This window comes from Mauremys mutica, chromosome 13, assembly GCF_020497125.1.
Source record: "Mauremys mutica isolate MM-2020 ecotype Southern chromosome 13, ASM2049712v1, whole genome shotgun sequence".
Lineage (NCBI taxonomy): Eukaryota > Metazoa > Chordata > Testudines > Geoemydidae > Mauremys > Mauremys mutica.
In genome coordinates this window covers 51,742,002-51,765,565 of record NC_059084.1, presented here as the reverse complement: position 1 = coordinate 51,765,565, position 23,564 = coordinate 51,742,002, and the positions used below count along the sequence as shown (strand labels likewise).

General features: G+C 55.9%; 1 protein-coding gene and 1 gene segment (V, D, J or C); both read left to right on the top strand.

The window, feature by feature from the left end:
* Nucleotides 1-229: 229 nt before the first annotated feature.
* On the top strand, nt 230-2,080 carry LOC123347669. The segment is given in 3 exon segments: nt 230-306; nt 749-1,098; nt 1,874-2,080. Coding segments are annotated over 3 exon segments (603 nt in total).
* A 12,726-nt stretch (nt 2,081-14,806) lies between these two features.
* On the top strand, nt 14,807-22,123 carry LOC123347668 (immunoglobulin mu heavy chain-like). Its single transcript, XM_044984924.1, has 5 exons — nt 14,807-14,852; nt 14,948-15,272; nt 17,006-17,019; nt 21,388-21,698; nt 21,983-22,123. The coding sequence occupies exons 1-5, from the start codon at nt 14,807-14,809 to the stop codon at nt 22,121-22,123; spliced, it is 837 nt and encodes a 278-aa protein (XP_044840859.1).
* The last annotated feature ends 1,441 nt before the right edge of the window (nt 22,124-23,564 follow it).

Sequence of the window (23,564 nt, the reverse complement as noted above, 5' to 3'; positions counted from 1 at the left end):
TGTGATTTAGTGTTTTCCTAGATTGGTGCCTAAATTTCATTCATTTGCTCTGGCGTCCTCCATGACTGGGTCCCTCTAAACTCCGAGGTCACTTATTTGTAACGGTGCGTGAAGCTGAGGTTTAGTCAAATGATTTAGCAACACCCACATGCAAATGAAGAAGGGAAATTGGCTGATAAAGGCGAGCAGGCGACCCTCACCGAAGAGCTGCCAGCAGACGAAGGGTTACTGCTTTGCCGCCCACCAGGTTGTTGTGGAGAATGAAAATGATCTGTCTGGGGTTCTTCTTTTTGGCAGCTTTCTCAGGTGAGTGGATGAACCCACAGGTGTCTGGTTAGGACAGCTGGGCTAGGGCAGGGGAAATGGTTATAAGACTAAGACGTAGCAGAGGGAACAGGAATTCTGGATTCCAAATCCTAGAGCTTTAAACAAATCACATAGGATAGAATTTTAAAGCCATCAAGAGGATTTTAACACTCAAGTCACGTTATTTTAACGGGAACTAGGTGTCAAAATCCCTTAGACAGCTTGAAAAATCTCAGGCTGGGTTTGTGCCTCAGTTTCCCCTCTGCAGAATGGTCAGACCTGCACTTCCCGCCTTCCCAGCAGTGCGGGGTGGATCAATTCGTCATTACCCACAAGCAGATCAGAAACTGCCATGAGGAGGGCAATGGAAGGACTTGGATAAACCTGGGAAGAGGAGGAAAAGAATGGAATTAATTATGTTTTTATTGTTGTTTATTTAAAGGTGTCAGCTCCCAGATCCAGCTGACTCAGTCCGGGGCAGAAATCAAGAAGCCTGGAGAGTCTGCGAAGGTGACATGTAAAACCTCCGGCTACACCTTTACCAGCTCCAATATTAACTGGATGCGGCAGGCTCCCGGGAAAGCACTGGAGTGGATCGTATATATCAGTCCCAGTAGTGGTGGCACTGGCTATGCCCAGGCCTTCCAGGGGCGATTCACCATCACCAGGGACACCTCCATAAGCACGGCCTATCTGCAGCTGGGCAGCCTGAGAACCGAGGACACGGCCACGTATTACTGTGCTAGGGACACAGTGACACAAACCACAGCTACAGCCATTCAAAAACCCTCAGTGAGAGAACCCAGGTCTCCTGCTAACAATGCAGCCTTTAGTCACCCCAGAGAGCATTTACTCATGTAAACAGATTGCAGGTAATTTCCCCCAAATATCTTAGGTTCCTCACTCACTTAAGCCTCATTGTAAATACATTTTTTCTGTCTCCTAAGTCACTTCTCAAAGTATGAATCAGGCTCCTGTGACACAGTCACATATCACAGCAGCAAAACTGTCCTGGGTGAATGGCCTAAGCACCAGGCTATGGGGTATTTTGGGGAGGGGTCTTTCAATCTCTCCTCTTGAAGCTGTTCCACTGTGACTAATTTAATACTCATGAGGATTGAAAGAGAACGGGGTGTCTGCACCCCAATGTCACCCTCCCCTTGACAGTGGAAGATGTGGGCTCAAATCCTGTTCCCAAATCAGGTGGGGGGGGGGAGGGAATTTAACTGGCTCTACCATGTGGTAGGCACGTGCTCTAACCATTAGGCTAAAAGCTAAGGGAAGCACCAACGAATCCTTCTCTGGCTCAAGGGCTTTGGGTCGTGGGGGTTAAGTAACAGCGGGGGCACCAGACTCCAGGAGAGGGCTGTGAATCCCAACTGGCGTTAGGCACCTAACTCCCTTGAACAAGTGGGACTTAGGACCCAACCCCTCCTCAGCATCCCCCAGCAGGGAGGTCAGACAGCGCCCCACTCAGTGCGTTTTCATTAGTTGGCTTTGAAATTCCCGTAGGTGCCAGCTGCTAGGCAAGTTCTCATTGTAATTGTTTCTTTGTCTGTTCATTCAGACAGACCAGAGCGAGTCTGTCCATACAGAGCAAACTGGACAGGGCTTCCTGGAGTCCCACCTTCCAAAGCGAGAAATGAACCTCTCGTCCGATCCCCCGCACCGCACCTCTTCGGCGGGTTCCGATAAAACCTTCTTCCCTTGCTGCTGTGACAAGGCTGGCTCTGGGATCCTAGCCTGCCAGGTCACAGAGGTGACAGACACATAAACCGGGGGGAGAGGGAAAGAGAAAAGATGTGACTTTTAGGGAGAGATTTGCCAGGGGTTAATAGAAATCCCCAGAGCCACTTGTGAAATCGAGGGACATATTTTAGGCTGCCAAGAGACAAAACCCGCTCAGAATGAACTAAAGCTGAAGGAAGGTCGGTAGCCACGTGGTGGCAGGAAAACGTTCTGTGTGAGACTGGGGGGGAATATTTCCTAACAAGGGACCCCGGGACCACTGAGGGGATTTTCTCCTCCCCCTCCCGTACAGAAGGCCGGGACTTTCAAAGCCAGGGTTTGGTCACAAACCAGACTTGTGAAATGGTTGGGAAGTGAGAACCCAGCACTCCTAGGGGCTTGGAAATCACAGCTCCCCTGCACATTTCACCGAAGCAGAGTGCTCGTGTTCATAGCTTCAGTCACTGCATTTCCCCATGTCCCCGGGGTATTGCACTGCAGGAACCCGAGATGGGGCATTTCCCCTTTCCCCCAACACACTCTGTGCCCCTCACTCTGCCCCTCCCGCCTTTCCTCTCCCCCCTCCGCCTCCCACTATCCCAGGCTGAGAGAACCGACATTACAGTCTGCAGGGGTGTCTGAGCCCAATGGAACCCTGTGACCCGACCCCTCCCCTGGCACTGACCCGCCGTACCACAGCCCCACTACGGGGAGGGACGGGATGGCTCCAGGGCTGAAGCGCCTCCATCCCCTACACACTGACACCAATCGGGCCCTGAAGTTGTGTCAGGGAAATTCTGATTTGGGGCTGTAGCGAGTCGGTGTGGCTCCCCTCCTGCCCAGCAGAGGGCGCCCCCTCCCAGAAGCCCAGCTGGGCTGAGCCACCGCTTCCTGTCCCCGCCCCCCGGAAGTCAAGGGGCGGGACAGGAAGTAGAAAAGGAGAACGCCAGAGCTCAGTCAGGAGCCAGCCACCGCCGCGAGCAGACGTGCCGGCGGGAGCTCCCGACTGGGAACCCTCCAGGACCCGAGGCGGCGATCCGGACTGGCCCCCACTGCCCCGTGCCCGGTACGAAGAGGAACCTGCAGAACTTCCCCGGGATTGGGACCCGGAGCAGCCGCCAGGACTCCTCCCTCCCGGTACGAGGAGGAGCCGCCGCCGCCGCTTCCGCCCTGCTGTTACCCGGAGGAGCCATCTGAGGCCGCCGGACCGGACTTCCAGCAGGAGTTGCCGGACCTGCCCCCAAGCCCTGGTCCCGAGGAGCCCATGCAGATGGACTGGCCCGACCTCCCGGCGACCGAGGAGCAGGTACCCACGGAGGGGGAGATGGACTGTAGCCCGGGGATAGCCGACCCCTGTCAGGCTATAGGCACCGAGGTGCCCATGTCGGTGTGTTTCGGTCAGGACCCCACTGACCAGCGGCCGTGCTAGCCGCTAATAGGGCCCCGGGCTGGGACACAGTGGAGTGGGTGGGCCTGTGTCCCCCCTGCCACCCCACTCACGGGTGGCAGTCTCCCCCTCTCCCCAGCGCTCAGACTTAGGCTTACCTGAACTGCTGCTCAGCCCTGCCTAAGGGTCTGAGCCCTCTGTGTGTTGTTGCCCGCCCTGAGCTAGGGCCTGGGCCTATAAACTGAACTGCTGCTCAGCCCTGTATAAGGGTCTGAGCCCTCTGTGTGTTGTTGCCCGCCCTGAGCTAGGGCCTGGGCCTATAAACTGAACTGCTGCTCAGCCCTGTATAAGGGTCTGAGCCCTCTGTGTGTTGCTGCCCCGCCCTGAGCTAGGGCTTGGGCTCATAGACTTGAACTGCTGTTGCCCCGCCCTGACTGAGGGCCTGGGCTTCCACTAACTGACTGGGTGCCTTGTGTTCAGCCCCTGCCTGAGGGTCTGAACCTGTGAACCTTCAGATTATGAGACTGATCGCTGTTGGCCAGCCCCCTGTTCCAGAGGGCCTAGGCTTATAGACTGCTTGCTGTTACCCAAGCCCCTGCTCCAGAGGGCCTGGGTCTATTGAGACTAATTGCTGTTACCCAAGCCCCTGCTCCAGAGGGCCTGGGTCTATTGAGACTAATTGCTGTTACCCAAGCCCCTGCTCCAGTGGGCCTGGGTCTATTGAGACTGGTTGCTGTTACCCAAGCCCCTGTTCCAGAGGGCCTGGGTTTATTAGGACTAACTGCTGTTACCCAAGCCCCTGCTCCAGAGGGCCTGGGTCTATTGAGACTAATTGCTGTTACCCAAGCCCCTGTTCCAGAGGGCCTGGGTTTATTAGGACTGATTGCTACTGTTGCCCTGCCCAGCTCCAGAGGGCTAGGGCTTAGCTGAACTGTTGTTGCCCTGCCCAGCTCCAGAGGGCCAGGGCTTATTCGAACTGCTGTTGCCCTGCCCTGCTCCAGGGGGCCAGGGCTTATCTGTGCTACTGTTGCCCAGCCCCTGCTCCAGAGGGCCAGGGCTTAGCTGAACTGCTGTTGCCCTGCCCAGCTCCAGAGGGCCAGGGCTTATTCGAACTGCTGTTGCCCTGCCCTGCTCCAGGGGGCCAGGGCTTATCTGTGCTACTGTTGCCCAGCCCCTGCTCCAGAGGGCCTGGGCCTATTTGAACTGCTGTTGGCCAGCCCCTGTACCAGAGGGCCTGGCGGTCTAACATTGTTCCCTGTGACTCCTAAAAGACCAGCAGAAGAAAAGAAGCGAGTCGGTGTGGCTCCCCTCCCGCCAGCCGGAGAGTTGAGCCCCGACCAACAGCTTACACTGGTGCCTTCTCTGAGGCCCTGCCGAACCTCTACCCTGTGAGAAAGGGTAACGAGAGGGGCGGGGTTTATCTACCCCTCCCTGGACCACCATGGATATGGAGCGCTTAGTCCAACGCCTCGTGGAGAGCCAAGAGCGGCAGCAGGCTGCTCAAATGCAACAGCAACAACAGCTGCAGGCTGTTCAGCACGAGCAGCAGCAGCAACGGGATGCTGCCCACCTCCGGCTCACCCAGGAGCTACACGCGGCCCAGCTGGAGCAGCAGCAGCAACTGTTACAGCAGCTGGGGACCCAGCTTCAGCAGCTCCTGGTTACCCGCCCTCACCCCGCAGAAGGACCGGGGGGTGAGGGGGCCGGAGCCCCCCGGATGGCGGCTCCCCTCCGCTTGACCAAGATGGGCCCGAATGATGACCCTGAAGCTTTCCTAGTTACTTTCGAGCGCGTAACCCTAGTCGCTGGGTGGGCCCGAGAACATTGGGCTACGCTGTTAGCCCCGTACTTGACCGGGGCGGCCCAGACGGCTTATCGAGACCTCGCGACTGAGGACGCACGCGATTATGACCGGGTCAAAGCCGCTATACTAGACGCGCTGGACGTCAGCCCTGAGACGTTCAGGCAGAGGTTTCGGAGCCAGACGTACCCGCAGGGCGCCCGGCCGCGGGCGGTGGCCCAGATGCTAAAGGAGGCCGGCCGACGCTGGCTCCTCCCCGATCTCCGGACTGCAGAGCAGGTGACAGAGCAGGTCGTCTTAGAGCAGTTTATTAGCATCCTGCCCTCACGTGGACGAGCTTGGGTGCTCCGCCATCGACCGGTGACGCTCGCGGCAGCAGTGACACTTATGGAGGATTTCCTCACCGCCGAGACGGCGATGAGGCCGATGCTCCCGCGACCCAGCCCCAGGCCTGAGACTGCTCGCCTGGAGAAAAAGGGGAGCCCCGCGAAGGCGGTGCGAACTCCCGGCCGCGGACTTACTTCCCAGCCGGAACCGCAAGCCCGTTGGCGGGACGCCGCCACCCGAACCGGACCTGCCGGTCCCGGTCCCGGAACCCCGGGGGTCCGACGGATTCCACCCCGAAGTCCAACCCGAGGGGCCACCCGAAGTAAACGGCCGGAGCTTGGCCCCTGCTTTGGTTGCGGGAAGCTAGGACACCTCCAGAGGGACTGTCCAGATATGGACTGCAGTTATGGGCAGGTCTGGGCAGGACACAACCGAGCTCGGCCCGCCCTGAGTCCCAAACTCACCGTCACTGCCGTCGTCGGGGGCCAGGATGTCGAGGCCCTGATCGACTCCGGCTGTGGCCAGACACTAATCCACCAGAGTTTGGGACCCTCGCCGGACCCCGGGTTGCGGCCCATACACCTGCAATGTATTCATGGGGATATCCGGCCTTATCCCAGTGCTCGCGTCTCCCTGACGGTCGCAGGGGTCACCCGGCGTTTGATCGTCGGCCTAGCTCCTCATTTAGCGTATCCCGTAGTCCTGGGGCGGGACTGGCCTGCCTTCGAAGAGGTGCTACGCGCTACGCCGACCCTCGAAGCGGAACCCCGGGAGCCCCTACCCGAGCCCACTGGCGGCGCCACTGAGGCGGAACCCGAAGTCACAACCGACACAGAAAAGCCTACGGAACCCCCCCGGGACCCCCGCCTCTACACCGATTTCTGCAGGGACCAACGAGCGGACCCCACGCTCGGCCGCTATTATGAGCAGCTCGCGGCGGTAGATGGGGTAGTCCAGGACCCCCAACAAGCCGCCCAATGGCCGCACTTCGAGCTACGACAGGACCGTCTGTATTGGATCGACCGGGATCCCCGCACCCGCGAGCCGCAAACCCAGCTGGTAGTTCCGCAGTGTCATAGGCGGGCCGTCCTAAAGTTGGCACATGATGTACCGGCCGCCGGCCATCTGGGGCAGGAAAAGACGCTGGCCCGGATCCTGGGACGATTCTTCTGGCCAGGGATCCACCAGGACGTCCAGACGTATTGTGCCTCCTGCCCCAACTCGCCGCACCCCCGGGGGTCCCTCGAGCACCACTGATCCCTATGCCGTTAATGGAGATACCCTTCGAGAGGGTTGCCCTGGACCTGGTGGGGCCCCTCCCGAAGAGCACAACGGGATTCCAGTATGTTCTGGTCCTCGTCGATTATGCCACCCGGTTTCCGGAGGCCGTCCCGCTACGTAGCACGACCGCCCGGACGATTGCCGGGGAACTAGTAAAAATCTTCGCAAGAGTCGGACTCCCGCGGGAGATTTTAACGGACCAGGGAACCAATTTTACGTCCCGGCTATTGAAACAAGTATGTACTCCTCTGGGGATAAAACAACTCCGCACCTCCGTGTACCATCCCCAGACTGACGGGCTGGTGGAGCGTTTTAATCGAACCCTCAAGGGGATGATGCGGAAGTTCCCACCAGGGGAGCTCCGCCGCTGGGACCAGTTTCTACCTGCCTTGCTGCTGGCGGTCCGGGAAGTCCCTCAATCCTCAACAAGGTTCTCCCCCTTCGAGCTGCTATACGGACGCCGGACGCGTGGGCTCCTCGACCTCGTGCGGGAGACCTGGGAACAGGCGGCCTCCCCAGCCCAGGGCCTCCTGGAGTATGTCCTACAGCTGCAGGGGTACCTATCTCAGGCGGGGACCCTAGCACGGGAAAATTTGAAGAAGGCCCAGGAGCGACAGGAACAGACCTATAACCGAGGGGCCCAGGTTCGGGAGTTTAAGCCAGGGGACCAGGTCCTACTCCTTTTACCCTCCAGCGAGTCCAAATTGTTGGCTCGCTGGCAGGGACCGTATGAGGTTGTCCGAAAGGTGGGAGCCGTTAACTATGAGGTGCGCCAACCTGGTAGACATAAAGAAACGCAGCGTTACCACATAAATCTGTTAAAACCCTGGCGGGACCGAGAGGGCCTCCTGATCAACCCATACCCGCCCGAGCCGGAACTGGGTCCCCAAGTACCCCAGGCAGAGGACCCCCCGACCCCCATGCTTGGGGAGTCACTCTCCGAAGACCAGCGCAAGCAAGCGAATTGTCTCCTGAGGGCCTTCCGGAAGACTTTCACCGCCGTCCCGGGGTACACCTCACTGGTCTGCCACTCCATTCAGATGGAGCCCGGAAAGGTGATCCGGGAAACAACTCGGCCACTGCCCTACAGAATGCGGGAGGCCGTTGAAGAAGAGGTACAAGCGATGCTGGCCCTAGGCGTTATCGAGCCCTCCCGAAGTGAATGGCGTAGCCCCGTGGTCCTGGTGCCCAAGCCTGACGGCACCCGCCGGTTCTGCATCGATTTCCGGCGGGTAAACGCCGTCTCGCGCTTTGACGCGTACCCGATGCCCCAAGTGGACGAGCTGTTGGACCGGTTGGGAGAGGCCCGGTTTATCACCACCTTGGACCTCAGCAAGGGGTACTGGCAGATCCCCCTGGAGGAGACCTCGAAGGAGAAGACCGCTTTTGCCACCCCGACGGGGCTGTATCAGTTTACCAGGATGCCCTTCGGTCTTCATGGGGCCCCCGCAACCTTCCAGAGGCTGATGGACCGCCTACTCCAAACCCACCACGACTATGCTGCCGCGTACCTGGATGACGTAGTCATCTATAGTCGTCGGTGGGAAGACCATCTGCTCCGGGTCGCGGCCGTCCTGAGGTCCCTAAGGCAGGCAGGGTTGACGGCTAACCCCAAGAAGTGCCGAATCGCATGGCAAGAGACTACCTACCTAGGTTACACCGTTGGCAGGGGGCAAGTAAAACCCCTGGTGGGAAAAGTCCAAGCCCTAATGGACTGCCCGACCCCAACCACCAAACGACATGTCCGGCAGTTCCTAGGCCTGGTTGGATATTACAGAAGGTTTATCCCACAGTTCGCCTCCATAGCGGCACCCCTCACCGGCCTACTTACGAAGGACAGCCCTCGGCAGGTAAGATGGACCCAGGAGTGCGAGACAGCTTTCCGGCGCCTCCAGGGATGCCTCTGCCGAGAACCCGTACTATACAGCCCGGACTTCAATAGAGGATTCGTCCTGCAGACCGACGCCTCCGAGGTAGGTCTGGGGGCCGTCCTGTCCCAGGAAATAGATGGGCAGGACCACCCCGTACTGTACCTGAGCTGCAAGCTGTTCCCCCATGAGAGAAACTATGCAGTGGTAGAGAAGGAGGCGCTGGCCATAAAATGGGCCTGCGAAGCCCTCCGGTTCTACCTTTTGGGGGCGCCATTCATCCTGGTTACGGACCATGCCCCCCTCACCTGGCTGACGCGGATGAAGGACAAGAATGCCCGCATCATGCGGTGGTACTTGGCCCTGCAGCCGTATGCTTTTACTATCTTGCATCGAGCTGGCAAGGACCATACTAACGCGGACTTCATGTCCCGTATTGGGGGAATGGAAGAGCCTGGCCCCGACCGCCGGGCGCCAGACTTAAGGGGGGGGGGGTGTAGCGAGTCGGTGTGGCTCCCCTCCTGCCCAGCAGAGGGCGCCCCCTCCCAGAAGCCCAGCTGGGCTGAGCCACCGCTTCCTGTCCCCGCCCCCCGGAAGTCAAGGGGCGGGACAGGAAGTAGAAAAGGAGAACGCCAGAGCTCAGTCAGGAGCCAGCCACCGCCGCGAGCAGACGTGCCGGCGGGAGCTCCCGACTGGGAACCCTCCAGGACCCGAGGCGGCGATCCGGACTGGCCCCCACTGCCCCGTGCCCGGTACGAAGAGGAACCTGCAGAACTTCCCCGGGATCGGGACCCGGAGCAGCCGCCAGGACTTCCTCCCTCCCGGTACGAGGAGGAGCCGCCGCCGCCGCTTCCGCCCTGCTGTTACCCGGAGGAGCCATCAGAGGCCGCTGGACCGGACTTCCAGCAGGAGTTGCCGGACCTGCCCCCAAGCCCTGGTCCCGAGGAGCCCATGCAGATGGACTGGCCCGACCTCCCGGCGACCGAGGAGCAGGTACCCACGGAGGGGGAGATGGACTGTAGCCCGGGGATAGCCGACCCCTGTCAGGCTATAGGCACCGAGGTGCCCATGTCGGTGTGTTTCGGTCAGGACCCCACTGACCAGCGGCCGTGCTAGCCGCTAATAGGGCCCCGGGCTGGGACACAGTGGAGTGGGTGGGCCTGTGTCCCCCCCTGCCACCCCACTCACGGGTGGCAGTCTCCCCCTCTCCCCAGCGCTCAGACTTAGGCTTACCTGAACTGCTGCTCAGCCCTGCCTAAGGGTCTGAGCCCTCTGTGTGTTGCTGCCCCGCCCTGAGCTAGGGCCTGGGCCTATAAACAGAACTGCTGCTCAGCCCTGTATAAGGGTCTGAGCCCTCTGTGTGTTGCTGCCCCGCCCTGAGCTAGGGCTTGGGCTCATAGACTTGAACTGCTGTTGCCCCGCCCTGACTGAGGGCCTGGGCTTCCACTAACTGACTGGGTGCCTTGTGTTCAGCCCCTGCCTGAGGGTCTGAACCTGTGAACCTTCAGATTATGAGACTGATCGCTGTTGCCCAGCCCCCTGTTCCAGAGGGCCTAGGCTTATAGACTGCTTGCTGTTACCCAAGCCCCTGCTCCAGAGGGCCTGGGTCTATTGAGACTGATTGCTGTTACCCAAGCCCCTGCTCAGGGCGGGGCAGCAACAAACAGAGGGCTCAGACCCTTAGGCAGGGCTGAGCAGCTGGGCTTCTGGGAGGGGGCGCCCTCTGCTGGGCAGGAGGGGAGCCACACCGACTCGCTACAGGGGCCCTTCCGCTTTCTTTCCTCTGCCTGGGACAAATTCTGAGCCCACAGATATTCACAGATTCATAAACCTCCAGGGAGGAATGTGATAAACTAGTCTGAGCTCCTGCATAACACAGGCCATGGATCCTCCACCTGGTTCATTCTGGTTCTATCACCCTAATTAACAGGGGCGGCTCTAGCCATTTCGCCGCCCCAAGCACGGCGGCACGCGGCGGGGGCGCTCTGCCGGTCGCCGGTCCTGCGGCTCCGGTGGACCTCCCGCAGACGTGCCTGTGGATGCTCCAACTAAGCCGGGACCAACCTACCCTCCACAGGCACGCCTACGGGAGGTCCACCGGAGCCGCCTGCCGCCCTCCTGGCGACCGGCAGAGCGCCCCCCCTGCCGCCCCAAGCACGCGCTTGGCGTGCTGGGGCCTGGAGCCGCCCCTGCTAATTAATAACCCACGCTGGGATTGCACTTCATGTCACCCGTGTCAGTGACACATTCCAGCAGAAAGACACCCATCTCTCACCAGACCCCACCGTGTGGGTTTGTTTGTTTGTTTGTTTGTTTGTTTGTTTTCCAGTTGAATGTTTTTTTCTACCAAATGTGGCTCTGGCACAAGGGCCATTTTCCTAGGAGAAAAAAAATCCTGGGTTAAATTAATAAATAAATAAACCCATCAGAATATTCATTTTCTGGATGTAATATGACTAATAATCCAAAAAGGGAAAACAGAGAGGGGGGTGGGCTGCGGAGACCGCTTCTCCCATGTACCACGAGGGGGCAGCACTGAGGAATGCGGCACAGCACGGCCTTGGGGACAAGACTGACAAGGGGCGGTGGGTTACCTACCTACCCTGCTCCGTTACACACACAAACTGCGTTTGCACTTTGACCCCGTCAATCCCCCTGAAATCTGTGAGAAAAATGGCGGGTAACAGTTTTGAAAAGAAAAGCAGCCACAAAACTACACCCTGAGGTTCCCTCAGACCCAACCCCTGTGTCATCCAACCAATCGGAGCTGAAGCCCAGATTAAAGTCCGCGTGTTCCGTGGGAACCGTGTTATTATTGTAGGTATGTCCTGCCTCTGGGAGCTTGGGCAAGTCACACAAAGACAGATTGAAAAGTGAAGTAGGCTCGCAAAGAAGGACATTGTCCCCGAATGACGCTATGAAGGCTCCTAAAGTTTCCCCTAAATTCCATTGAAACCAAGAGGCGTTAGAGGCCTGGTCACTTCTGTAGACCCCACAAGGTGCCTTCCTGCATGTGAGGGCACCCAGAGACCTTTCAACATCTCCCGCACTGACCCTGGGTCCCCGCTGTAACACGATTGCCCTTCTCTACATCGCTGGAGTGCGGGGAGATTAAATACACTGAATCCGGCGAGGCGCGGAGATGCTGTGGTGAGGGGCGCGCCGAGAGGTACCTAAAACAGACGGCTGGAAAATACGACTCTGGGTGTTTCCAGCATTACCGTTAGCAGAGTGTCAGATCCAATTAACACAGTCAAAGGACAGATTCCCACTGAGTTCGCTGAGCTTTGCGTCAGGCCCAGAGCAGGAACAAAAGACCTGCCCATTTTCTCTGAGCCCCAGAAAAGAAAACGAGGCGGCTCGGGAAGGGGTTTGTCTCTTACAAGGACAGGGATATGCAAATAGGTGACTGTCTCCTGTTTAAATCTCTCTCTGTCCCAGCAGCCCCCGGACAGACAATCCGCAGCCACTGGGTCTGTGCAGTTACCAGCCACTCCACTGAGGACTTTCCCCTCCAGCACCAGGGAAAATGAGACTTTGGCTCCATTTACTTTTCCTTGCGGCGGCTCTGGAAGGTGTTTTCTCCCCATAGATGCACTGGGGAGGGGGGCGAACGTTCCTGGTTTTCTGCAACGATCTAAAAACGTATTTTGTAACCTGCTTTTATTGATATTCGTCTCCTGTTAACTGAGGGGGAATCGGGTTTCATGTGACCGGTTCCCTCATTGGTCGCTTTTCTCCCTCTCCCCCTTTCCCACAGGGGCCCGGTGACAGGTTGCTCTGACCCAGTCAGGTCCAGAAAGGAAGAAGCCCGGAGAATCCACTCGGCTGAAATGCGCCGTGAGCGGGTTCGCTGTCTCCGGCGATTATATGGACTGGGTCAGACAGGAGCCGGGAAAGGGGCTGGAGTGGCTGGTCCGCTACTGGAAACCAGGGCAGAGCGAGTATTATTCTCCCACCATCCAGGGGCGATTCACAGCCTCCAAGGACAGCGCCAACTTCTACCTGCAAATGCCCGGCCTGAAGCCCGAGGACACCGCCGTGTATCACTGTGCTGCGAGAGACACGGTGAGGGGGAGTCAGTCTGGGATCAGCCAAAAACCTGCCCTGCAGAGACCGGGGAAGGGATTTCCTGGGGGTGGCGCTTTCGCTCCACGTCAATGAGAAGAGAGAGACGCACCAAGTATCTCCCCTTGACGGGATCTCACACAACTGCCAGGGGAGAGAGAGGCTCTGCTGGCTCCATCTGCCCCGGGGAGCACAGGGAGCAGACGCTCAGTGGCTACTTTAGCGAAGAAGGAGCAGGTGCATCCGCCCTCACTCTGCGATGCCCCCACTGACTCGCCAGGACTTTCTGCTCAGCCAGTCTCCAGTGCGAGGCTCCCTCCTTCTCCCAGTGAAGGGAGAAGCTTAGCCCCGAGGGAAGGTCACTGGCAGTGCGGAGCCCCGAATGAAGATGATTGACTGGAAGGGGGGTCACTAATCTAGAGGTGACCTCCCCCCTCAGCCCGTGGATAATTCTGGGTGGGTGAAATTCACCCCGTGTGGAGGGCCTTACACAAGGGCCCCTGCCTGTACTGTGTCCCGCCAGCCAGAGGAATCTCTGCACCCCACGCAGCAGTTTAGAAGGGCACGATCCTGATTCCCCTGCCGCAGCCTTCCCCCTTCTGTCCACACTTAGGCCTGTGCCGGGTGGGGGGATATGGGCCTGTTTTCACGCACACTCCTGCGGCGCCTCGTACACCTTTGATTGGGGCAGTTTGGGGTCCCCACACTAGTGCTGACATCAGCCAATGTGCAGAGCGGGGGAGAATTCCATGTGCGCCAGGTGAGCAGAGACACAGCAAGAATCACGCGATTGATGAGTGTTCCCAGGGCACAAACAACCGACATCTTCAACCGGAGCCATCGGGACCAACCCCAGAGAGACAGAAAAGCGGCGCCATTGCGCCAACAGGCCCCGAGCCGAGGAGAAGGGGCTCGAACGGACACCAGTGTTATTCCCCACGTCTCTGCTTCCCAGCGAAAGGGGGAGTTTGGGAAGAAATAGAAACACGTGTCCAAAGGCCATTCCTGTCCCCTGGGCACAGAGTGCCTAACTGCCCCGGCTGCGCTCACACATGCCAGGAAATAGCTTATTTCAACAGCATAACAGCAAATGGATTTTCCTTTGTTCTCTCGCCTTACACATGGACCGGCTGTGTCCAATGGCCAGCGAGCCCCGTGTTGGGGACCCCCATTGCTGCACCTCTCTGGGGGTGCTGACCGCCCAACTTCTCAACATCAAACTCCTTCTAACTTGCTCAAAATGGGCAAAGAAAAACTCAGGGACACTCAATGAGTCCCCTTTAAACAGCTCATCCTGTGCGCACGGTAGGAAAATCGGTGTTGCAATGAGAGAGGCCCCAGCATTGTATGCTGAGGTGATACATGAATGTATCAGGGCTTGATCCAGTATCAGGCACCGTGTTAAAGACACAGTCACACAGTCCTTGCTGGACGCTCTAGTCCGTCACTCTCCCCCGGGAGCTCGGGGATGGGATCTGGACCCCACTCGCAGTTGAATCCCCCAGTCCCTTGGGGAAAGGGGAAGGTGCAAATGTGGCTACTCCCCTCCCCTGCTGAAAACCCCTAAATCCCCAGACCCTGAAGCTCTGGCACTGAGAAGCCGCAGCCGCTGGGTTCAAGCAGTGAAGCAGTTATTTACCCTTTCCCCGAATACACACAGCAGGGGTCACCAGATGAATTCAATAGCCAGGCCCTCAGTTCCTCTGTGAGGAAATAGTCACTGCAGGGAGCTGTTAATTCCTCCCAGGGGTCCGAAAGTCTAATGAGGATCTCAGCGCCCTGTGCCCGGCGCTGCACAGACACACAGGAGGGGACAGTCTGACTCCTGCACCCGGAGCCCTGCGGTGAGTCACTCAGATCACTGGCAGCAGGAGTGTGTGTCTCTTATAAAGCGGGGGCATGCAAATGAGAGAGACAGTTTCCTGTTTAAATCTGTGCCTCTCCCTGCCCAGGCTGCACCCGGAGACACAATCCGCAGCCCCTGGGTCTGTGCAGTGACCGGCCAGTCCCTGAGAACTTTCCCCTCCAGCACCCGGGAAAATGGGATTTTTGCTTCTGTTCGTTTTCGCTGTAGCAGCTTTGGAAGGTATTTTCTTTCTCTGAATAACGGGCAGAGCTAGAACAATAGATGACATTATCGCTGTTTATATACCAATATTTACAACCTGTCTTTATTCCCAGGTGTCCGGTCCCAGGTGCAGCTGGTGGAGTCCGGAGGGGATGTGAAAAAGCCCGGAGACTCTCTCCGCCTCTCCTGCAAAGCCTCCGGGTTCACCTTCAGCAATTACTACATGAACTGGGTCCGGCAGGCTCCCGGGAAGGGACTAGAATGGGTCGCTGAAATACACCCCGGTGGGAGTAGTACATATTACCCTGATTCAGTGAAAGGCCGATTCACCATCTCCAGGGATAATCCCAAGAGTGAGCTGTATCTGCAAATGACCGGCCTGAAGCCCGAGGACACCGCCCGCTATTACTGCGCGAGAGACACAGTGACACGAAACCGGTTTGTGATCATACAAAAACCCGGGCTGCGGAATCGCGCTTCTCCCGGCAGCCGCGCGGGGGCAGCAGTGACACACACACTGCTCCGGGCTGGGACAGGAGACCCGGCACCCGGGTGAATATAACACAAACCTCCCGGCAGTTTTAACCCTTCCGTTCCCGGGCAACGTGTCTCCCCTTCCTGCCCAGAGCCCCGCTGGGTGCAGAGATCCCCCGCTTCATCTGTGAACCCCAATCCGGAGTGAGTCCTGTCCTGCTCTCCCCTTGCTGACCTGGCACGTTGGCTCTCCCGGGCCCGTCTCGGTGTCAGACTCACAGGGCAGCGTCTGTGAGTGTAACGGGAACAAGCACATTGGGGTTCGCATCAGACCCAACGGATGGAGCGAATTGCCCCTGGGGCCAAATCCTCCGCTGGCGTAAAGTCACCGCAGCTGATTCCGCTAGACTCGAGTTACTCCGGATTTACACTAACTGGACCACAAGACCTTGCACCACAAGTCCCATTAGACTTAAAGATGAGCGGTTCTTTAAAAACACTGTCATCAAATAAAATCCACATAACGTCACACCCCCAACGGAAAACTGATGCAGGAAGGGGTGTCCCAGAGCTTGCTGGATACATCATTGGCTATTCCCATTCTTGGTTCTGTTACTACCCAATAGCAGAAGTGTTAGAGTGTAACGGAAATGGCTAATCAGATGCCATAAGCTAATTAAAATAGCTAATTTATTTATACAAGTTGTGGCAAATGCTTGGTACCCAATTAACATCAAGTCAATGTAGCTATTGTTATATCAAGTCAATTGTAGATCTAGTTGTGTAGATACACAACTAGTATCATACACAGGGGAGACAGTGGAAGCATTTATCACGAGACTGAGCCTGACCCGTGTAGGAAGTTGGGAATCATGGGTAGATTATTGTATTCAGAAGCGGGAACAAACTGGAGATGTGGGTACGGAGGATGGAATATTGGGGCTGCCTTATCTTAACGTGTGGGGCTTATTGTGGATTTAGCCAACGGGTTCCTATGGGCAAATAGTGAAGAGGCAGCAGAAACTTCCATCCCCTCCATTAATGCAGTAGGACGGTGTGCGGCTGTAAAGGCCCCGGAAGGAGGCAAGAAGAAGGAGACCCATGGGTGGAGAAGGTTCCCAGGGTATGGGCTAAAAATAAATTAGAATGTGGAAAAATTGACACTGAGGTTTTAATCCGAGGACCTGTCCGCCCTCCACAGCGCCAGTACAAGTATCCTTTAGAAGCAGAGGAAGGGATAAATTCTACCATTAAAAGATTGTTAGAACAGGAAGTTATTGTGAAATGGCGAGTACTAATAATGCCCCAATTTGGCCTGTAGTAAAAGGGGCTGGGAAGACCTGGCGAATGACAGTGGATTTTAGAGCATTAAATGCAGGAACCCCCTGCCTCTGCCCCGGGAGTGGCCAAGTACCAAGAAGTGGCTGCTGCAGTAGCAGCAGGGGCACAGTGCTTCTCAGTAACAGACTTAGCAAATGCCTTCTCTGCCATTCCCTCGCACCCCGAGTCCTGGTACAAATTTGGCTTCACTTCCAGGGGACAACAGTTGCGTTTTACAAGGGTCCCCCAGGGTTTTCATAACGCCCCAGCAATTTGTCACTCCCTTGTGGTCAAGATGTGGGAAAAATTGACTCAGATGTCCATGCCGGGCTGGGACAGTGACCGCTACCGCGGACCGTTCCCCTTCGTACCCCAAGGTGCCATATGGGAGGTGAGAGACCTTTTAAAATCTCTGCTCTCCATTAATCAAATCACGTTCACACCTCTCACTTACAGCAAACTGCTGCAAAACCAACATGAGGATTCTTCGCCTTAAGAGATTCTATAAGCAACAATTCTCCTTTATCTTGCTCCACAGACGCGTCGCTCTGCTGAGCCACAACCAACTCCCTCTGAGTGTCCCTTAAAGCCAGAATCACCTCCGCCCATCCAGAGGGTTTTTATACAACCCCCTTCCAGGCAAGCTGCTAGACTCCATAGTTAAAAGGTTAGAGGCCTCTCTTTACCTTTGCCGCCCTTCTTGCTGGCAACAGGCGAGTTACCAAGCTCAACACACACAAGCTTTGGAATTATTTCCTTCGTGTTAAAAGTTTCCACACTGTCAGTGGGTAAAACAGTCAAATCACCTCCATGCTCTCCTGAGCCCTTGTCATGGTATCGATCTGGTTTAACAGAGTTGTCATTGCTTTACCCAGCAACACACTAGCAACAGGCACAACAGAAGCACCAGAATCGCCTGGTCCCTGGGACTTTGTTAAGACACTAGCTGGACACTAGATTATGACACTAGCTCCTATTTATCTCTATACACCCCCTGTATCTATCTAATCTATCTATCTATCTACCCACCCCATACACCCCATCATCTATCATCTGTGCAGTTACTAGCCAATCCCGTGAGAAGCTTCCCCTCCAGCACCTGGGGAAATGAGGCTTTGGCTCCACTTTGTTCTCATTAGAGCGGCTTTGGAAGGTAATTTCTCCCCCTAACTCACTGCAGAGGCAGAGGATAATTTTATTATTGCTATGGGTACACATATGATTTACAACGTGGTTTATTTGCAGGTGTCTGGTCACAGGTCCAGGGATGATTCCAAGAGTGAGCTGTATCTGCAACTGACCGGCCTGAAGCCCGAGGACACCGCCCGGTATCAATGTGCGAGAGACACAGTGAGGGGAAGCCGGGCTGAGCTCAGACAAGAACCTCTCCCTGCAGTGATCAGAGAAGCGGTTTGGTGTTGGGGGCGCCCCAGGCCTGTAAGTGACAATGAGATCAGCTCTGGGAAAGGGCCGAGCAGCAGCAAACCCTGTTTATTCTTATTATTGTTCCTCCTCCTTAATTCTACTGAAGGTGAAGGAGTTGACACAAGCTCTCACAAAGGACAGAACATTCTTATTTGGGTCCCTTCCTCTTTCTTTCCTCTGCCGGGGACACGTTCTGAGCCCACCCCCAGCCTCCCGGACAGGCACTGATGCAGAGACATAAAGGCCGGAGCGGAGCAGTGTGAGAAACTGCTCTGAGCTCCTGCATAACACAGGCCATGGAGCCTCAACCAGGTTCACTCCGGTTCAGTCTAGCGCCCCCTTAGTGTCACCAGTGTCAGTGACACATTCCAGCAGAAAGACCCGGAACTCTCAGCTTTTGGCACTAGACTACACCAAGACTGTTTGTTTGTTTGTTTGATTTTTCCCCCTTTGTCTGGTTAATTGAATAATTTCCCCACCAATGCTGCTCTTCTGGCACAAGAGACATTTCCTTGGGAGGAAAAAAGATCCTGGGTTAAACGAATAAATAAATAACCCTCAAATATTCATTTCTGGTTTTACTAATAATACAAAACGGGGGTCAGTGAGAGAAAAGGGGGGGCTGCAGAGGCCCCTTCTCCCGTCCACCACGAGGGGCAGCACTGAGCAAACACCACGGCAGACGGGGAAGGGGCACCGCACTGCCGGTTAGAAAACGTCATTTTCAGCTCTGTACCTACACAAACTGCTCCTTGTACATAGAGCCCGCCGGTGCCCTTTGACTCCGCCTCGCTTATCGAATCTCCGGGTTCCACTTCCGCGCTGGGTCCGTCAGGCTCCTGGGTAGCGGCCGGAGCGGGTCGCCAGGGCGGAGCACACAGGAAAGAGTTCACACTACACCGAGTCACCGAAAGGGCGATTCATTGTCCAGGGCCGGGGGCGGGGGCGGGGAAATGGGGCAATTTGCCCCCACAAGAATATAACGTTCTATAGTATTGCAACTTTTTTTATGGAGGAGTCCCCCGAAATTGCTTTGCCCCAGGACCCTGAAGCCTCTGCGCAGCCCTGCCTGGGTCTGGAGCTTTAACCACAATTCCACCCAGTTGCTCTTTATACACCACAAACAAGCCATGAGGCAAATTCAAAGCCAAGGTGCCTAGAGACCCTTCCAAACTACACCCGTTTCTGCAGCCTCTGGGTCTAGTTCTCTCCGTTTGCCATCATGCTCTCCCCATGGAAATCCCTTCTCTTGCTCTCTGCTCCCTCTCTCTCAGGTGTGTGCTTGTTCCCTAGAGTTATATCAATAAAAAAAAATTGGAGACATACTAATCTCCTAAAACTGGAAGGGACCTTGTCAGCTCATTGAGTCCAGCCCCCTGCCTTCACTAGCAGGACCAAGTACTGATTTTTGCTCTAGATCCTTAAGTAGCTCCCTCAAGGATTAAACTCACAACCCTGCATTTAGCAAGCCAATGCTCAAACCACTAGAGCTATACCTACCCCCCACTGAGCTGTTCCTCCCCAATAAACAATAAACAGTTACATTCTATATAGTACTATGCATCGGCCACATTACCGGTATGTTTGGTGTTCACAGGTGTCCGGTGTGATGTGGAGCTGGTGGAGTCTGGTGGACGACTCAAAAAACAGGAGAGTCCCTAAAACTCTCCTGCCATGCCTCGGGGTTCACTTTCAGCAGCTCCTGGATGAACTGGGTGCGTCAGGCTCCCGGGAAAGGGCTCCAGTGGGTAGCCAGCATCAGGCAGGATGGGGGAGATAGCTACAGACTGGGGCAAAGGGCGATTCACCATCTCCAGGGACAATCCCAACAACCTGCTGTATCTACAACTGACCGGCCTGAGAGCCCGAGGGCACCGCCCAGTATCACTGTGCTAGATACACAGTGAGCAGAAATCCACTCCCAGCCATGCAAACCCCTGGGGCAGCACAGGGAGGGGCTGTCACTTGCTCACAGTTAAGAATGAGATTTCCCCCCGAGCTGACTACAGGAGTTAGATGCACAATTTGGGATTCCAGCTCACTTTGGTGGCTTTGAAATTCTTAGCCTAACTGGCCAACTACAAGACAAGCGACATTTGGCCACACTGAACATTGGTTTGTTTGGCTGGTAATTCATAGGATACACACAGAGACGTGCCTTCATACTCAAGACATTGAAGAGGACTCTCCTGATTCATATAATTTAGGGCCAGGTCAGGATATTACAAGCATCTAGTCTCTCCTCCTGTTTGTGGATAACACGTACCTATAACATAACCACACCTGCTCACTGACTGTGCCTAGCAAACCTGCTCCTTGACTTCGCACCCATCCTTCTCGTGCAGCAAGCGGCCAGACAACAGCAGCGGCAGGTGCTTCCGAGAGAAGTTTCTTGTGAATAGGACAAATGGACTTTTCGCAGATCAATGAAAATCCCTGGAAACAGTTCTGAAACCAAATCAGCCGTCAAAGAAAAATCAGCCCCCCCCCCGCCCACCCTCCTGCCCCATGGTTTACACGGGAAGGATCTTCCTGTTTATCTCTAAACTCACACTCACACCGAAATCCCATTGTTAACAGCGTGTTTCCTGCTTTCCTGAACTGGGGCATGAATTCCATTGCAAAGGCCCCATCAGTCTGTCATTCTGGGCTCTGAGGTCATTTATTTGCCAAGGTCGGTGCAGCTGAGGTTTATTCAAATGCTTTAGCAATGACCACATGCAAATGAAGCAGAAAAATGTCACGATAAAGGAGAGCGACTGATCCTCTCTGGAAATCTGCTGGGCAGCCAGACAGTTGCTGTTGTTGCACCCCACAAGGTGGTTGGGTAGAATTAAAATGACATGTCTGGGGTTCCTTGTCCTTTTGGCAGCGTTCTTGGGTAAGTGGCGTAAACGTACAAGCAGCTAGCTCGGACAGCAGGTGGAGCATCGGATGGTTTTATGGCTAAGAGAGAATTATTGAGTCCCAGTCTTCTATGTTTGAATCCTGTTTCTTTCACATGTGACTTGAAACCAGTCATTTAATATGAAAATTGCCTAAGGGATCTGGGTACTAAATTCCTGTTGGTTTTACTGGGAGCTAGGTGTCAAAATCCCTTAGGCATTTGGAAAATCCCAGGCTGAATCTCAGTGTGACTCAGTTTCCCATTGGTAAAATGTGGATAATAGCACATCCCTATGTGGTAGGGTGTTGTGGGGATAAATTCATAAGTACACAAGGAGCTCAGAGAATTCTATGGTGGGAGGAGCAATAGAAAGATAAATCTGGGAAGAGAAGGGAAAAAAGAGAGAAATTAATCATATTTTTCTTCTTTATTGTTACTCATTTTCAGGTGTCAGCTCCCAGATCCAGCTGACCCAGTCTGGGGCAGAAATCAAGAAGCCTGGAGAGTCTGCGAAGGTGACATGTAAAACCTCCTGCTACACCTTTACCAGCTATTACGTTAGCTGGGTGTGGCAGGCTCCCGGGAAAGCCCTGGAATGGATCGGATATATCGCCCCCAGTACAGGTGGCACTGGCTATGCCCAGGCCTTCCAGGGGCGATTCACCATCACCAGGGACACCTCCATAAGCACGGCCTATCTGCAGCTGGGCAGCCTGCGAACCGAGGACACGGCCACGTATTACTGTGCTAGGGACACAGTGACACAAACCACAGCTACAGCCATTCAAAAACCCTCAGTGAGAGAACCCGGGTCTCCGGAGATCACTGGAGCCTTTAGTCACCCCAGAGAGCGTTTGCCCATGTAAACACACAGGGGGTAATTCCTCCCAAAACTTCTTAGGCTCCTAACTCGCTTACACCTCATTGTCAGTAATTTTTTCTCCTGTCTCCTAAGTCGCTTCTCAAATATGAATTAGGCTCCTGTGACACAGTCATTTGTCACATCAGCAAAACAGTCCCGGGTGAATGGCCTAAGCACTAGGCTATGGGGTATTTTGGGGCAGGGTCTTTCAATCTCTCCTGTTCATGCTGTTCCACCGTGACTAAATTAACACTCATTTTGTCTAAAAGAGAATGGGATGTGCTGGGGGTGTCTGTACCGCAAATGTCACCCTCCCCTTGACAGTGGAAGATATGGACTCAAATCTCTGCTCCCACATCAGGCTGGGGTAGGTGGGGAGAGGAGAAGAGACCTGGATCTGCCATGTCCCAGGCACGTGCTCTAACCACTAGGCTAAAAGCTAAGGGAAGCACCAACGAATCCTTCTCTGGCACAAGGGGGTTTGGGTGCATTTTTGTATGGAAACAGCTGGGGCCACCTGACTCCAGGAGGGGCCTGGGAATCCCAACTGGATTTGTGCACCTAACTCCCTTGAACAGGTGGGACTTAGGACCCAACCCCTTATCAGCATTTCCTAGGCGGTAGATCAGGCAGCTCCCCACTCATTGTGCTGGCTTCTGCAGATCCCCCTATCAAGCCCCTAACTCTCCTCTACACATGCATGTTACCTGTAGGGCAGCCCCCCCGCCCAGATGGGGAGTTCTTCTCTCACACCCCTGCTGGCTCCTTCTCAGCCACAGGGGCCAGTCCCAGCCAGTGTCTTCTCCAGGGTCTCCCACTGGGCCCCCTGGGTCTCAGCCCATCACACAACAGGTCAGCCCCCTTCCAGAGGGCAGCTCTGAACCAAGGGTCCTTTCCCTCTCCTGGGCTTCACTTCAGTCCCTCCCCTTGGTGAGGGTACTGGGCCCCTGGGCTCCTCCTTCAGGGAGTCCATATGCCACTTAAACCAGCCTTCCACCCAGGGCCACCCAGAGGATTCCGGGGGCCTGGGGTCTTCAGCGGCGGGGGGCCCTGCTTCGGCAGTAATTCGGCAGTGGGGGGTCCTGCTCCGGGATCCGTTGCTGAAGTGCCCCGAAGACCCGCAGCGGGGACCTCCCCGCCACCGAAGTGCAGCCGGGTCTTCCACGGTAATTTGCTGGCAGGTGGGGGGTCCGCGGGTCTTCGGGGCACTTCGGCAGCAGGTCCCAGAGCGGAAGGACCCCCCGCTGCCGAATTACCGCCAAAGACCCAGCTGCACTTTGGCTGCAGGCCCCGCTTCAGCAGTAATTTGGGGGTTCTTCCGCCCCGCAGCGGAAGGACCCCCCGCCAGCGAAGACAGGGAGCGAAGAAGCTTCGGGGCCCAGGGCCCACGAGAGTTTTCCGGGGCCCCAGGAACGAGTGAAGGACCCAGCTCCAGGGGCCCCGAAAAACTCTCGGGGGGGGGCCCTGCTGGGCCCATGGCAAATTGCCCCACTTGCCTCCCCCTGAATGAATCGTAGTCTGCCCTCACACTCCCAAACATTTCATAGACCTGGGGCCATATCTACAGTTTAAGTGTGGGTTAACTCACGTTATGTCACCATAGAGTCACTACGGTTACTATGTCACTGGTGTGCATCCCTCCTGGACTCCTTGCCTCAGCAGCCGTGAGCACTTGTATAGATTCAGAGTGAGGTGCACCATGAATAGATCTCCCACTGTCCACCACAAGGCTAACAGGTCCGGCCCTTCGCAGCTCTCAGGA